The sequence below is a fragment of the Primulina tabacum genome, chromosome 18, assembly GCF_025594145.1.
Source record: "Primulina tabacum isolate GXHZ01 chromosome 18, ASM2559414v2, whole genome shotgun sequence".
Taxonomy (NCBI): Eukaryota; Viridiplantae; Streptophyta; class Magnoliopsida; order Lamiales; family Gesneriaceae; genus Primulina; species Primulina tabacum.
Window position 1 is genome coordinate 25,253,165 of NC_134567.1, and position 15,978 is coordinate 25,269,142.

Here is a 15,978-nt window from a genome sequence, read left to right on the forward strand (position 1 = left end):
CTATTGAATCAGCAAACTAAAGAGTGTGTCAATTAAATTAATTGAGTAACCCTATATATTCTTGAATTTCCTAAATAATTTTTTATCTTGTTAATTTGTTTCATTTAATATTTTAAATTATATGACACCGTTACTATAACTAAAGATACATTTTTTTAAATGTTCATAAGGACTCAATCACTAACTCATATGGAAAAACATTTATCATATATTGAAAATATTCTAATTAATTCAGCGCATGCGCTGAAAACTTTATAATTAATTAAGAAAAATTCATTTACGATAATCATATTTAATCTTTTTGGACTAACATAATTTATTTCATAAGATATTCCTTGCAATTATTTATTTGTATGTTAATCTTTAAATCTGATTATGATGTATATTGTTTTTCTAAAAGTTCTTAAATAATGATTTAATACATTTATTCGATACTTCAATATTAACATTTTAAAATATAATAATTTTATATTGTATGTGTGCAACACTTCTAATCATGATTATAAAAATTCAATAAAAATTCTAAAAATGAATTAGGTAGAAAATAAAAAATTACACAATTAATCAAAAGACATAAAATAAAATTAAATAATTGTCTATTACATATAAACTACTAATACCGACTTCTAAATATTGAAGTCGGTGAGAGTGGAGGCCCCTATGTACTAAAAAAATAAAAATCTAATGCTTGAATGAGTCATACTGCAAAGTTAGTGAAGTAAAAACGAATGACAAAATGGGTTAATAAAAATATTATAACGGGTTAAGTTGAATGAGGCTCATATATATAAGTATCTCACTTGGTCTCACCTTATGTTTTGTCACTGTACAAAGCGAAAGTTCATGCACTGTAGTGTTATACATTTTCTTAATTTTTCTCTTGATTTCAAATTTAATTTCATCATCTATTGATCTTTAAAGATATATTAGAATTTTTTCTAAACATCTAATCTTAAATTTGATCAATTAAACAAATAATTATTATACTTTGTATACAATAACAAATAGATTAATATATTTGAAGATAGAAAAAATAATGTATTGAGAAGAATAAAAAAAGAATGTTAGAATTAATACTATAATTATCTAATGTCAATATTAAATTTAACATACTGCATTCGAAAATGTGTTTATTAAGGTAAACACTGTGATGATAAACTAAAAATAATAATTTATTTATCATTGTAACGTAATCATAACGTGATTGTTATTCGGAATCAGAAACTGATGTACTTTGACTTTTTAATTAAATTGTATAAACATTTCTTTCATTATTTTTAGTGGACAAATATGTTAAATATTTTATTAAAATTAAATAGTAGAATTTAATGATGAATATGAATGTATTAATTCAACTTTCAATTTGGGTTTTGGAATTTTGTCAACGTGCTATATTTTTTTTTTCTAATTTTTATTTTATTTTAAAATATAAATTTTCAAATAGATGAAAAATGATTTTTTTTCTCTACTGCTTATGTAGAATATCAAGTATATATTCTACTCAAATATCTTATAAATTTATATGATTTAGTAAAAGGTTATTTGCATAAACTTATTTGTTAGGCATAATAATTGATCATGTTGGGCAGAGTAATTGAAATGTTGTGCTTGAGCTGTTGTACTATTTAAATGATTTGATTTGCACCGTTACCATAATCTATAGGTTTTGATAAAACAGTAAACGTTTGAGCCTACAATTGATATCAGAGCCAAGATCGTGACTTTGATTTTCATTGATTGCAATTGGTTCAATTATTAGGAGATAGATTTTTGGGTACAATAATTGTCCACGATGGATAGGCGCTTGAGCTGTTGTATGATTTAAAGATTTAACTTGCATCGTTAGTATCAGTTATAACATTTGGTAAAGCGACAAACGCTCGATCCTACATTATTCGATTATAAACCTAGAAAAAACATGTTGCATCAACTATTAGTTTTGAATTGGTCCCTTAAAAATTACTCTATTTTTAAATTTAAATGCATTCTACAATGCTCAAATATTATTATAGATTGAATTATAATCAATCCATTTCAAATTGGATAAATATAGAATAAAACTCAAGTAAATATTATTAACAAAAACATTTAAATAAAATATTGGATTTGTCGATAATCAAAATAAGAAATAAACAAATTTTAATCATTGAGTGAGAAATAAGATATTTAAAGAAAGTTATAATTGACACAATGAAATAGTGCACCTACATGCGTTTATCACTGTATTTTGCAACTAAAATGTCCTAAAAAGTTTCCACATATTATTTTTATATCATATTTAAAATAAATATAAATCTTAATTTTTATTATTTTGAGTTGGCCTTTGTTATGAAAAATCATTGTGAATAAATTGAATTTGAAAATTCTTATATCTATGTATATCACATATTAATATATCAACCTAAGTCCAAATAATAAAAAACTACAAAATGAATTTATTCACCTTTAATGTACACAAATTATATAGTAAATATATATGGCAATTAAGACAATGAAGTAGAATATATTTTCACATATAACAAAATATATAGACAAGAAAAACAATAAATAAAAATATTTTTCTAGATATAAAATTTTTTTTAATAACTTTTTACTGTGAGTTGGAGAAGATAAAAGAGAAAAAATATTAACTCTTTTGGGTTACACAAAAAATATAAATGAAAGAAGTGTTGTCATACAATGAATTCATTTTCCAAATTAAATGTATACTATAAAGTTATATTTACTATTCAAACTTTATAAATGCAATGAATTTTTCTCAATATAATACCAATATGACATTAGTAATTTAATTGTGTTAATTATACTTATGAGTTATTATGAAAAATTAAAATAAATATAATAAAAGTCAGTAAAAAAATGATTTATTGTCAAAAATATTATTATTATAAATTACAAATAAATGACAACATTTAATCTATATTTTTTTAAATCAGTCAATCACTACTTTTTATGTGATGATAGATTATTATAATAATGTGTAGTTTATATGTTATCAAATATAAGTATCTAATAAATTAAAGGTAACTAGGAAATTAAAAGCATCCGGTTAAAATTGTTGTCAATTTACATTAAAGAGAATAATAATCAAATAACATTGTAAATAAAAAATTGCAGATCATTGATTGTCAAAAAAGATTGTAATAATTGAATATTGTAATAAAATATATGTATTATTGAGAGAATATGACAAATAACAAAAGAAAACAATATGATAAAAAATATATGATAAAATTTTAGTAGTTCAAATCTTTTTTTAAAATTAAAAAAATATATTTTTTTCCTAATTAGTTACATATGCTAATTAACACAAATTGTCAAAATTTACAATACTATTATCATTATCTTTTGTTGAGTTAACTAATTTTATTTCAAATTCTAATAACTTCAACAAATGTTTCTCACGTGCAACGCACGTACATTATTTCTAGTATATATAAAAATGTGACTTTATATGTGAATTTCCATTTATCTCCTTATTAATTACTTGTTTTACATTAATTTCTTAATTTAAATGTGTCTTTTTTTAATTAAATATGTCTTTTTTTATCTCCTTATTAATTACTTGTTTTACATTAATTTCTTACTTTAAATGTGTCTTTTTTTAATAAATATGTGAATTTTTATTTATCTCCTTATTAATTGCTTGCTTTACATTAATTTCTTACTTTAAATGTGTCTTTTTTCCCTCTTTATTCATATGTTAAATATATGTGATTAAATTAATATTTAATTTTTTATGTCTACACATATTATAATATGTTATTTTTATCTAATGATATATTTTCATTATGTAAATTAGTATTTGGTTTTTTTGTGCCTACCCACATTATAATATGATATTTTTAATCGAATGATTTAGATTTTTTATTTATCTTTTCATTATGTAAATTAAATTAATTAAAGTTTAGAATTAACTCATTATCGAATTGTGAATTTTCTTTGGTGTCTTATTAATTTTTTTCATGTCCTCGTTAATTTGTCTTTGTGACGTGGACTATAACTTATGCGTTTAAAAAAATATTTTTTGCAAAGGTTTATATTAAAAAATACTTTAATAATTATTAATTGCTTGTTTTACATTAATTTCTTACTTTAAATGTGTCTTTTTTCCTCTTTATTCATATTTTAAATATATGTGATTATTAGTATTTTATTTTTTATGTCTACACACATTATAATATGTTATTTTTTTTCAATGATATCTTTTCACCATGTAAATTAGTATTTGGTTTTTTTTGTACCTACCCAGATTAAAATATGTTATTTTTTATCCAATGATTTAGATTTTTTATTTATCTTTTCATTATGTAAATTAAATTAATTAAAGTTTAGAAATAACTCATTATCGAATTATGAATTTTCTTTGGTGTCTTATTAATTTTTTTTTCATGTCCTCGTTAATTTGTCTTTGTGACGTGGACTATAACTTATGCGTTTAAAAAAATATTTTTTGCAAAGGTTTATAATTAAAAAATAATTTAATAAATATGGTCAAAAAATTTATTGTGATATAATTTTTTTACAAAAATATTTTTAAAATTTTAAATCTATTTACTTGTGACCGTTTGTTAGAATTTATGTGTTTAAATTAAAGTTTTTTTGCAACCGAAATTTTTTTGCGGTTTATATTTATAAATTATTTAAATAAAACACGGTAAAAGATCGTTGTGATTTGAGCCGTCGATTTGGGCTGGGTCTGTCGGTTTGGCCTGCACCGCCAAACAGTTTAAGTGAGTTGTGTTGAAATTTTGTCGACTCATTTAAAGGTGAGCCTAAATGAGCTCGCACGAGTTTATATTAAATATCTATATATCTAATATTATCGATTTTCAATCACGAATTCTTGATATAAAATGGAAAATATCATTTTGATTTTAAAATTGTGATGTTACGGTGTTGTCCAAAAATTGTGGGTTGTTGAGACATTTTAGCAGTCACTCAAAATTGAGTGACAAAGTTGACATTTGAGTTGTATTTTTGGATTCCTGACAATATGTTCGTCAACATATTATTTTTAAGTTAGTTTTATCAGTATTGTGATGGGTAAATTTGTTTATTACAATATATAAATATTATCATATCTTTAAATTAATATTCACTTTCATATTTGACATGTTATGAGTCTTGGTAAAATGAGGAACAATAAATTCAAGCAAACGAATACACAAAAGTCTGGGACGAAACCCGAATTATATGGTAGCGGGAATTAATATATTGTGGATTTATCGATGTTAAGATGCATAACAAATCTTATATCATAATATATAAAATTTCAACCTTATAAGTAAAATAAATCAAACACATATGAAATATACAAAATTTTATTACATACACAATCAAGTAATTTATTATAATTGTATTTTATTCTACAAGAATTCTTGTCAAATTTAGTTATTGTGGATCTAACATCTATTAAATCAGCAAACTAAATAGCGTGTCAATTAAACTAATTGATTAACCATATATTCTTGAATTTCCTAATTAATTTTTATCTTGATAATTTGTTTCATTTAATATTTTAAATTATAAGACACCGTTACTATAATTAAAGACACGTTTTTTTTAAATGTTCATAAGGACTCAATCACTAACTCATATGGAAAAACATTTATCATATATTGAAAATATTCTAATTAATTCTGCGCATGCGCTGAAAATTTTATAATTAATTAAGAAAAATTCATTTACGATAATCATATTTAATCTTTTTGGATTAACATCATTTATTTCATAAGATATTCCTTGCAATTATTTATTTGTATGTTAATATTTAAATCTGAATTATGATGTATATTTTTTTTCTAAATGTTCTTAATAATAATTTAATACATTTATTCGAAACTTCAATATTAACATTTTAAAATATAATAATTTTATATTGTATGTGTGCAACACTTCTAATCATGATTATAAAAATTCAATAAAAATTCTAAAAATGAATTAGGTAGAAAATAAAAATTACACAATTAATCAAAGACATAAAATAAAACTAAATAATTGTCTATTACATATAAACTACTAATACCGACTTCTAAAGATTGAAGTCGGTGAGAGTGGAGGACATTATGTACTAAAAAAATAAAAATCTAATGCTTGAATGAGTCATATTGCAAAGTTAGTGAAGTAAAAACGAATGATAAAATGAGTTAATAAAAATATTATAACAGGCTAAGTTGAATGAGACTCATATATATAAGCATCTCACTTGGTCTCACCTTATGTTTTGTCACTGTATAAAGCGAAAGTTCATGCATTGTAGTGTTCTACATTTTCTTTATTTTTCTCTTGATTTCAAATTTAATTTCATTATCTATTGATCTTTAAATATATATTAAAATTTTTTCTAAACATCTAATCTTAAATTTGATGAATTAAACAAATAATTATTATACTTTGTATACAATAACAAATAGATTAATATATTTGAAGATAGAAAAAGTAATGTATTGAGAAGAATAAAAAAAGAATGTTAGAATTAATACTATAATTATCTAATGTCAATATTAAATTTAACATCCTACATTCGAAAATGTGTTTATTGAGGTAAAGACTATGATGATAAACTAAAAATAATAATTTATTTATCATTGTAACGTAATCATAATGTGATTGTTATTCGTAATCAGAAACTGATGTACTTTGACTTTTTAATTAAATTGTATAAACATTTCTTTCATTATTTTTAGTGGACAAATATGTTAAATATTTTATTAAAATTAAATAGTAGAATTTAATGATGAATATGAATATATTAATTCAACTTTCAATTTGGGTTTCGAGATTTTGTCAACATGCTATATTTTTTTTCTAATTTTTTTTTTATTTTAAAATATAAATTTTCAAATAGATGAAAAATGATTTTTTTTCTCTACTGCTTATGTAGAATATCAAGTATATATTCTACTCAAATGTCTTATAAATTCATATGATTTAGTAAAAGGTTATTTGCATAAACTTATTTGTTGGGCACAATAATTGATCATGTTGGGTAGAGTAATTGAAATGTTGTGCTTGAGCTGTTGTACTATTTAAATGATTTGATTTGCACTGTTACCATAATCTATAGGTTTTGATAAAACAGTAAACGTTTGAGCCTACAATTGATATCAGAGCCAAGATCGCGACTTTGATTTTCATTGATTGCAATTATTAAGAGATATATTTTTAGGTACAATAATTGTCCACGATGGATAGGCGCTTGAGCTGTTGTATGATTTAAAGATTTAACTTGCATCGTTAGTATCAGTTATAATATTTGGAAAAACGACAAATGTTCGATCCTACATTATTTGATTGTAAAGCTAGAAAAAACATGTAGCATTCAATTTTTAGTTTTGAATTGGTCCCTTACATGTTACTCTATTTTTAAATTTATAAGCATTCTACAGTTCTCAAAGATTATTATAGATTGAATTATAATCGATCCCTTTCAAATTGGATAAATATAGAATAAAACTCATGTAAATATTATTAACAAAAACATTTAAATGGAATATTGGATTTGTCGATAATCAAAATAAGAAATAAACAAATTTTAATCATTGAGTGAGAAATAAGATATTTAAAGAAAGTTATAATTGACACAATGAAATAGTGCACCTACATGCGTTTATCACTGTATTTTGCAACTAAAATATCAAAAAAAGTTTCCACATATTATTTTTATATCATATTTAAAATAACTATGAATCCTAATTTTTATTATTTTGAGTTGGCCTTTGTTATGAAAAATCATTGTGAATAAATTGAATTTGAAAATTCTTATATCTATGTATATCACATATTAATATATCAACCTAAGTCCAAATAATAAAAAACTACAAAATGAACTTATTCACCTTCAATGTACACAAATTATATAGTAAATATATATGGCAATTAATACAATGAAGTAGAATATATTTTCACATATAACAAAATATATAGACAAAAAAAACAATAAATAAAAATATTTTTCTAGATATAAATATTTTTTAATAACTTTTTACAGTGAGTTGGAGAAGATAAAAGAGAAAAAATATTAACTCTTTTGGGTTACACAAAAAATAGAAATGGAAGAAGTATACAATGAATTCATTTTCCAAATTAAATGTATATTATAAAGTTATATTTACCATTCAAACTTTATAAATGCAATAAATTTTTCTCAAGATAATATCAATATGACATTAATAATTTAATTGTGCTAATTATATTTATGAGTTATTATGAAATATTAAAATAAGTATAATAAGAGTCAGTAAAAAGATGATTTATTGTCAAAAATATTATTATTATAAATTACAAATAAATGACAACATTTAATCAATATTTTTTTAAATCAGTCCATCAGTACTTTTTATGTGATGATAGATTATTATAATAATGTGTAGTTTATATGTTATCAAGTATAAATATCTAATAAGTTAAAGGTAACTATGAAAGTAAAAGTATCCGGTTAAAATTGTTGTCAATTTACGTGAAAGAGAATAATAATCAAATAACATTATAAATAAAAAATTGCAGATCATTGATTGTCAAAAAAGATTGTAATAATTGAATATTGTAATAAAATATATGTATTATTGAGAGAATATGACAAATAACAAAAGAAAACAACATGATAAAAAATATATGAGAAAATTTTAGTAGTCCAAATCTTTTTTTAAAATTAAAAAAAATATGTTTTTTTCCTAATTAGTTACATATGCTAATTAACACAAATTGTCAAAATTTACAATAATATTATCATTATCTTTTGTTGAGTTAACTAATTTTATTTCAAATTCTAATTACTTCAACAAATATTTCCCACGTCCAACGCACGTACATTATTTGTAGTTTATATAAATAAGCTTGCAATAAATATATTTATGAGATTTGAGTTTGAAAATAAAATATATGTTGAATGAAAACCTTGGTATGAATATATTTGGGTCTCGAATTTGATATTCAAATAAAATATGAAATAAGGTGGTGATGTTACAAATTTGGGTCTCTACAACATATATATTTTATATATGGGTTAAATAACATTTCAAATTCTTCAGGCATTCATTAATTTGAAGTTAGAATTGCTGAATATTTGTCATTAGATCAAACATACACTTGCATTTTAAAAAAATGCTATGTTATATATCAAGATGGAATCGGGTAACATTATTTGTAAACAGATGCAAATTGGTAAATCAAAGTCAAGAATCAAGAAAGATCGCTAAAACGACATTTACAAAGACAGTCGACTACTTCAAACCCGTAATCACTCAAACAAGCTCCCCAATCACGTCTGATGTTGCCCTCTGTAAACTCAGAATTAAAGAAAGTATTGCCTTGTTTTGATTACTCTCATCTTAATGTGATAGTAGGAGGAATACCTGCAGGGCATCGTTGTCGACGGGGGCGCCTAGTTGTCTTTCCCCACCCCGTTAGACTTCTGTCCTCCAAACCAGACTCAATGTTGTTAAGTTGCTGCAACAATGAAGTGCAGACTGTGGTTGGAATGATATTAGGGACTGTTTCAATGACTGCTCGTCTCCTACCCCTAGCGCCTCTGTTTCTACCGCCGTTTCTTCTGGTCAATCCCGAATTCCAGTGATGGCCAGTAGCTCTCATCAGCCCTCCAAATGTCTGAAGATCCTCGGCAACTTCATGCCTTGATAACGATGTTAGACCGGGTAGGATGTCCCTTTGAAAGTCCCTTCGCTGTCTTCCTCTCCTTGACTGACCCCTACGAGTTCTAGTGACTAACGTATTGGCTCCCGTGTCCTCTATCTGGGCTTCGGGAACAAATGGTATAGGCATGTAGTCATCTTCTTTAGTTTCAACAAGTTGCAATGTCATGGCCTCAAATTCATCAATCTCCTCGTACAAACCTTGCAGTGGGGAACCATCTCTGGTTCTTGATTCTTTACGGGATACACACTCAAGTTCAATAGCGCACACTGGACATGGTATTGACAAACCAGAGGAGTGAATCCGCCAAGGAAACTTCAGACATATCGATATTTGGACAAGATGATGAGATGGCAACTAGCGCATCTGCTGCATTTCGAAGAACCTCGTCCGGTGTTTGTTCCACTTTCTTTTCTAACGAGTGTAACGAACTGATATCGGGAAGATTTTTCATGGATGGTGTATCGTCATCGTCATCGTCACTCTCCAGGAAGACAGGAGCTTCCAAATCTATCTCCTTTGTTACCTTATGGCTGTTGCTCTGACTTTCATATGACCGTACTGGAGGATCTTCACAATCACTTGCACAAGAGTTTAAATCAATGTAGCAGGCGCCTTGTCTCGCCTTTACCATGTGTTGCTCTTCATTAACTTCCAGCTCCTCTGGCTCATACGCTAGATTTATGTCAATTATTCTGTTCTTCCTTTTGTTATTTTTGTCGGGAGAGGAATTAACAATCGTCGAGGAGGAAACAAGTGAGGATGGCTCGTGTTCTCGGGCAATTGTGTCAACGACTGGAAACCCAAGAATTTTCTGAACATTTCGAGTCTCAGCAACCTCCTTTTTCTCCACAATTACACAATCATTTGAAGCCAAGATAACCAATGGGGTGTACGGCTGATTAAGATCCCTAACTGGCTCTCGATTACCACACAAAGAAGCACGAGGGACACTTGAGTTCCCTTCATTGCCATTAGTTGGCTTAGGTCTAAGCCAAGGCAGTGCTGAGACATGATCTTCATGCTTACCTTTTCTATCTACTATATTGAAATCTTGCCGGGCCCAGGGCTCATTCGACGAGTTCGAAAATACCTCGTTCAAGTTAATATCCAGTACAGGCTTTGAATCCACATGACAGGATCCCTTTGCAAAAATCCCAAATCCGTGATTAATTGAGCCGTCAGATACTACTTTATCACCCTGACTGCAGTTAAGATAACCAAAGCCAGCCGATGGCAAGTGAGCCTGTAGTCCTTTGTTTCCCGAGGCAGACCCATGTGAAAACCCATTTCTCGTTGTTTGTTCGTTTCTCAAACCTGCATTAAATCTGTAACTATCATTTGCTTGCCACTTTCCTCCAAAGTGTTCCTGGATTGAAGGCGATCCAGATGTGGTTATCTGTTCAGTAAACCTACTTTTTGGCTTAGCCAATGGTGAGGTGGAGTGAGGCTGTGAGCCGGGAAAACAACGAGAGCTAAAGAATGGGTGTGAACTCTGAGAAGCAACAAGTGGTTCCAACTGGGTATTAAACTCACCACAGTGGGATCCATCTCTCCACAGATTTTCCTTGCAATAAACAGTAGGATATTCTGGAGCATATCCAGAAGCATGATGAAGCTGGTTCAGTGTAGCTTGGACCGGATTGTAAGCCATAGGCAACTTATCTTGCGGAAGACCTTGACTCTGGGTGCCAAGGTTATTACTAGACCCTGAGAGCAAAAACATAGCAAATTTAAGCTAATTACTTTAACAATTAAAAAGGAAAGATATTCAATTAAATGCTGAATTCATGCAAGTATGGCATCAAACGAAACATATACGAGAAAAGTGATTGTCACGCCCCAAGGCCTCCCCCGCAATCGCGAATGCACAATGAACTCTTACAGCAACTACTTCATATTCGTCATCGCTTTAAAAAACTCAAGTAGTTATAAGAGTACATTGTGACTATTAATTAACCAACTTAAATACTCCTCGTGATCCGACGTGGGATGGTGTATCATAGTGACGAACATAACAAAATTAAAGAAAAAGTATGAAAAATTTACCAGCTTCATGCATGTAGGAGAACCGTCCCCTCTTGTTGAATTCACTTTCAACAGATGAGTTCATCAAAAAACCATGGGTTACACCTAAAAATCTTGCATTTGACTTAGCTGGCTGATTCATCCCTTTTGTCTGCCCATTGGAGGAAGTATTGCCATGGAAATCAACCAGTAACGGAGACATTGATTCTTCAATCTGAACGGGTTTGTTTAAATCTGCCAACCCAACCGAACTTCTGAAACAAGAATCAGAAGTAAAAGCATCTATTGGACAATTAGCCTTCACACCATCATGACTTTTAAGGAAACTATTTTCAGGCTCAATTCTTGCATTTACTTCGTACTCCTCTAAGTTTTCCCCTTCTTCAGAATCAACATACTCTTCGGCAGGAAGTTGAAGATCAAACAACTTCCTCCTCACCTTCAAAGGCCTTGAATTCAATGCTTCAAAGTCCTTCGAAGTAGATCTGTTGTGGAACAGAAACTGACTCGTCTGATTTTGTTTTCCTTTGGTACAACTCATGGGAGAAGTTACAACCTCAACTCCCAAAATTGATGTTCTACCATGACCAGAATTTGATAAAGGAAATCCAGCCATATGCCATTTACGAGCATCATTGGATGGCATTTGAAATCCTTGAAGACTTGACGATGATGACGGTTCTATTGATGCTCCTTGTTTATGTAACTCTTTCCTTTTTACCTCTTCCATCATATCCGTTTGAATTCTGTAAAGACGGTGGAGTTCATATACCTAGATTCCAAAAAACATCAAGAAATTAGTTTTTCTTGTGTATTTGTCAGAAGCCACTTGTAGGAAGACCAATAATGGTATTTTTGCTTCAATATGGACACCTATATGCGGAAGACCGAAAATATTTGCCCGAACGAAATCAAGCATACACATGTATGTTCAGACTTTAGGCGATAAAGGTCATCCAAAACTGGATTAATAAAATATCAGCCTATTTATTTTATTTTTTTGCACGGCTATTATGTTAGGACATGTGAACTCTAGCTACAATGCTATATTACTCAATTTTGAATTCGATATTTTTAATGAAAAGGATATAATGAAGAAATGAATCTGGATTACCTGATTTCTGAAAACAGTCTCGTGTTCGATCATTTTTTGCTTTAATGCATCCTTGTCATTCTCAGGATAACCATTTATTGCAGTTTTTGGCATGAACCCATTGAAATACTGCCCATTTGCTACAGTCTTGTCTCCGTTAAATAGGGGCCAGCTACTACTGATTGAATCTTCGTTCAGATCTCTCATGGAATAATATCCTGGCAAGTAGCTTTTGCAATGTACTTTGGTTCCCATTCCTGTAAGCAGTATTCAATGTAAATCAGAATTCCACGAAAGCCGTGTGACATTATTTGTTCTATTTAATAACTCTTCATCAATTTCATGCTCGCAATTGTTGAACATGAAAAAGATATCCAGGTATATAAGTAGTCTATCATGTTCTTGACTCTTGAAAATAACAGAGCAATGAAATGAAACAAGTGGAGTGACAGGGAAGGGATTTTTTTAACTTAAATTCATCTTGAATAAGATCTGAAAACGTTACAGGCTCTCTCAACGCAAACAAGATAAAAAACATCCAATCAAAAAGTACAACATTTTGAAATCAGACGTTGATGTGCTCTGAACCAATATATCATTCAACATACGATAAACAGTTAAGATGATACAGATCTCATCTTTTGTTACCGAAATTAAGAAAAGGGCTTTAGCATTATTTATTAAGAAATAAATCAATGCATAGGAAACCAGTACACAGATAGAAAATAATAATTACAGAAAGACTAAGCACAGAATCACGGGGCTATACCCGACAATTCAAGTTCATCAGTAAGAATTCGAGATCTATCACACATTTGTACAGAAAAAAAGTGGAGATGAATAAAAATAAAATTCAAGTGCTCCTACAAACAATAGCAGGGAACGAAGACCAAGAACCGATTTATCCCTGAAAGAGGGTACTGTTTTTCTTTGAAAGAGGGCATTTTTTCTCTCCCAAGAAAAGTGAAAGTTATAGGAGACTTATTTCCAATCACCGCTGGCAGATTCTTGAAACAGTAAATGCGAGAGAACCTTTTTTTCCCATGAATTAATACAGTCCCAGCAAATTATAGGTAAGTAAGTGCCAAAATCAGTCAGTTGTACACCCAATGCGTCCATTATGAATATACTAACTTCTGAGTCTCTTAGGATTGGATGACAAATCGTATTCTCTGTGAAAACAACTATGGAGAAAACTATTCATGTGTAGTCAAGAAAACATTAAATAGTATCGCAAAATGCGTAGCTGGACGTTAGAATATGTACAGATTATGGTTATAAAATGTCATGGACAGTCACATTACACGTGTTAGAGGATATCAGGATATATGAGGCGAAAACATCCTTTTCCGGAGAATTTCAAAGAATCTTCTAAGTTGTTTTATCAAAAAGAGTTCATACTCACATGCTCTATGTGGCCTGAACTCAAAACTTAAGCTATGAAAATCCAACAGCCCCACAATTGCGATATTTGATTGCCACCAAAGTACATCTAAATCACATCAGAGTTTCAAAGATGTCCACAAGTATACCAGAAGAGGGATATTACATATCAGTGATTTTCCTCTAGTTTAATAACAGCTAATACCAAAAAGAGCAGCATAACGAGCCATATAAAACTATTTGGTAAAAGGTTGTTCTTTCACCAGAAAACACCCATGTGCCTCACGCATAAATTAGAGCAATAGAACGTCGAGCGGGTCACAACGTAGCATGCTTTTATAAAAGACTTTCAGAATGTACTTCAGGAAACCAGAGCAATTTAAACAAACAATCAAAATATACACCCTTCAAACCAATACAATTACACTCAGCAACATTTTATTCGGCATGCACAATAAGGAGATCAAGTGACCAACAAATATAAATAAACGAAAAGATATTTAGTAGCCAACACAAAACAAAATTGCACATATCATCCCTGCTAACATGAACATACAGAAAGAATAACCCAAATGAATTATCACAGATAAAAATCAAAAGATAAAATCAATTTAACTCCAATGAACTGCCCAAAAGGATGAGCACCTACTTCAATAAGTAATTTCAATGAAACCAATGATACATCAAACTCAAGACCTACATTTACAAAGCAATCATAACTCAATTACCGGATTATTTATCAAAATCCCGAATTAAAAGGCAAAATAAAATATTTTCTTCTTATGAACCACAGTCAAAAACTGGGTAAATCTTAAAAAAGATTAAAACATTAAACATGTTTAAAAAAGAATAATTACCTCAGACCCACATCCTGGAACCACTTCTGTTCAAGAACCCCTTATGAATTGAATCATCCAAAATATTTCCAAGTAAGCAAAACCTCAAAAATCATTAGAAATTCAGATGCTCTTTTACGCTGTAACTTTAAAGAAAGGCAACAAAAATAGTAAAAAAATTATACAGAACCAGAAGGAACCAAAAAAAAGATACTAATAATTGTCAGATGAAACAAATAAAGAACAAAGTGAGTGGTTTGGTAACTCCATTGAAGAAGTTCAGATCCTCATCAAACTCAGCTAAAGATTGAAGAGGTCGATCTGCTGGGCCACTCTCTCTCTCTCTCTCAATAAAACAAGATAGCAACTCTAGAGAGAGAGAATGACAGAAAAAAACTATACATACATATAAAGAAAGAATTCTTAGCAACTGTATATATATATTTATTAACAGTATCAATAATTATTATTTAATATAAGAAATCTTCACACAAACAAACGACCTTCCAAGAACAATGACATGAAATTTGTCAACATCCGGTCTCTTTTTATTCTCTGCTATTTTCACGCACAGGCACACACCGTGATAGTTTTAAAAAAGATTACTTTGTTCTAGTCATGGATGCACTGAAACCATTTCTGGGTTTTTGGAGTTAAAAACGAAAATCAAACAAAAAAATAAATGGAAGATTTGTATATTCTCCGATTTCTCTCCACCTTTCTAGCTTTTGGTACAGCAAATATAAATGAGAATTAATTTCACAATATAAAACTGTCCAGCTATATATGGTTAATATACACCCCCACCTATCCATGTACGTATTTTTCTGTGAACAGTACGATTTTTTGTTTTTGTTTTTGTTTTTGTTTTTGTTTGAATTAACATATGGATTTCATCTTATGAGTTTGAATACTAATTTATTTTTTTGTTCGAATTAATTATTCAATTTTTTTTAAAGTTTAGACATGGCAGAAGAAAATTTT

The 15,978-nt window shown here is 28.6% G+C and overlaps 1 protein-coding gene across 1 annotated transcript; it reads right to left on the reverse strand.

Moving 5' to 3' along the window:
• Nucleotides 1-9,271: 9,271 nt before the first annotated feature.
• On the reverse strand, nt 9,272-15,718 carry LOC142532566 (uncharacterized). Its single transcript, XM_075638861.1, is given in 5 exon segments — nt 9,272-9,936; nt 9,938-11,364; nt 11,704-12,454; nt 12,797-13,032; nt 15,016-15,718. Coding segments are annotated over 4 exon segments (3,021 nt in total). The 5' UTR covers nt 13,031-13,032; nt 15,016-15,718; the 3' UTR covers nt 9,272-9,327.
• Nucleotides 15,719-15,978: the final 260 nt, after the last annotated feature.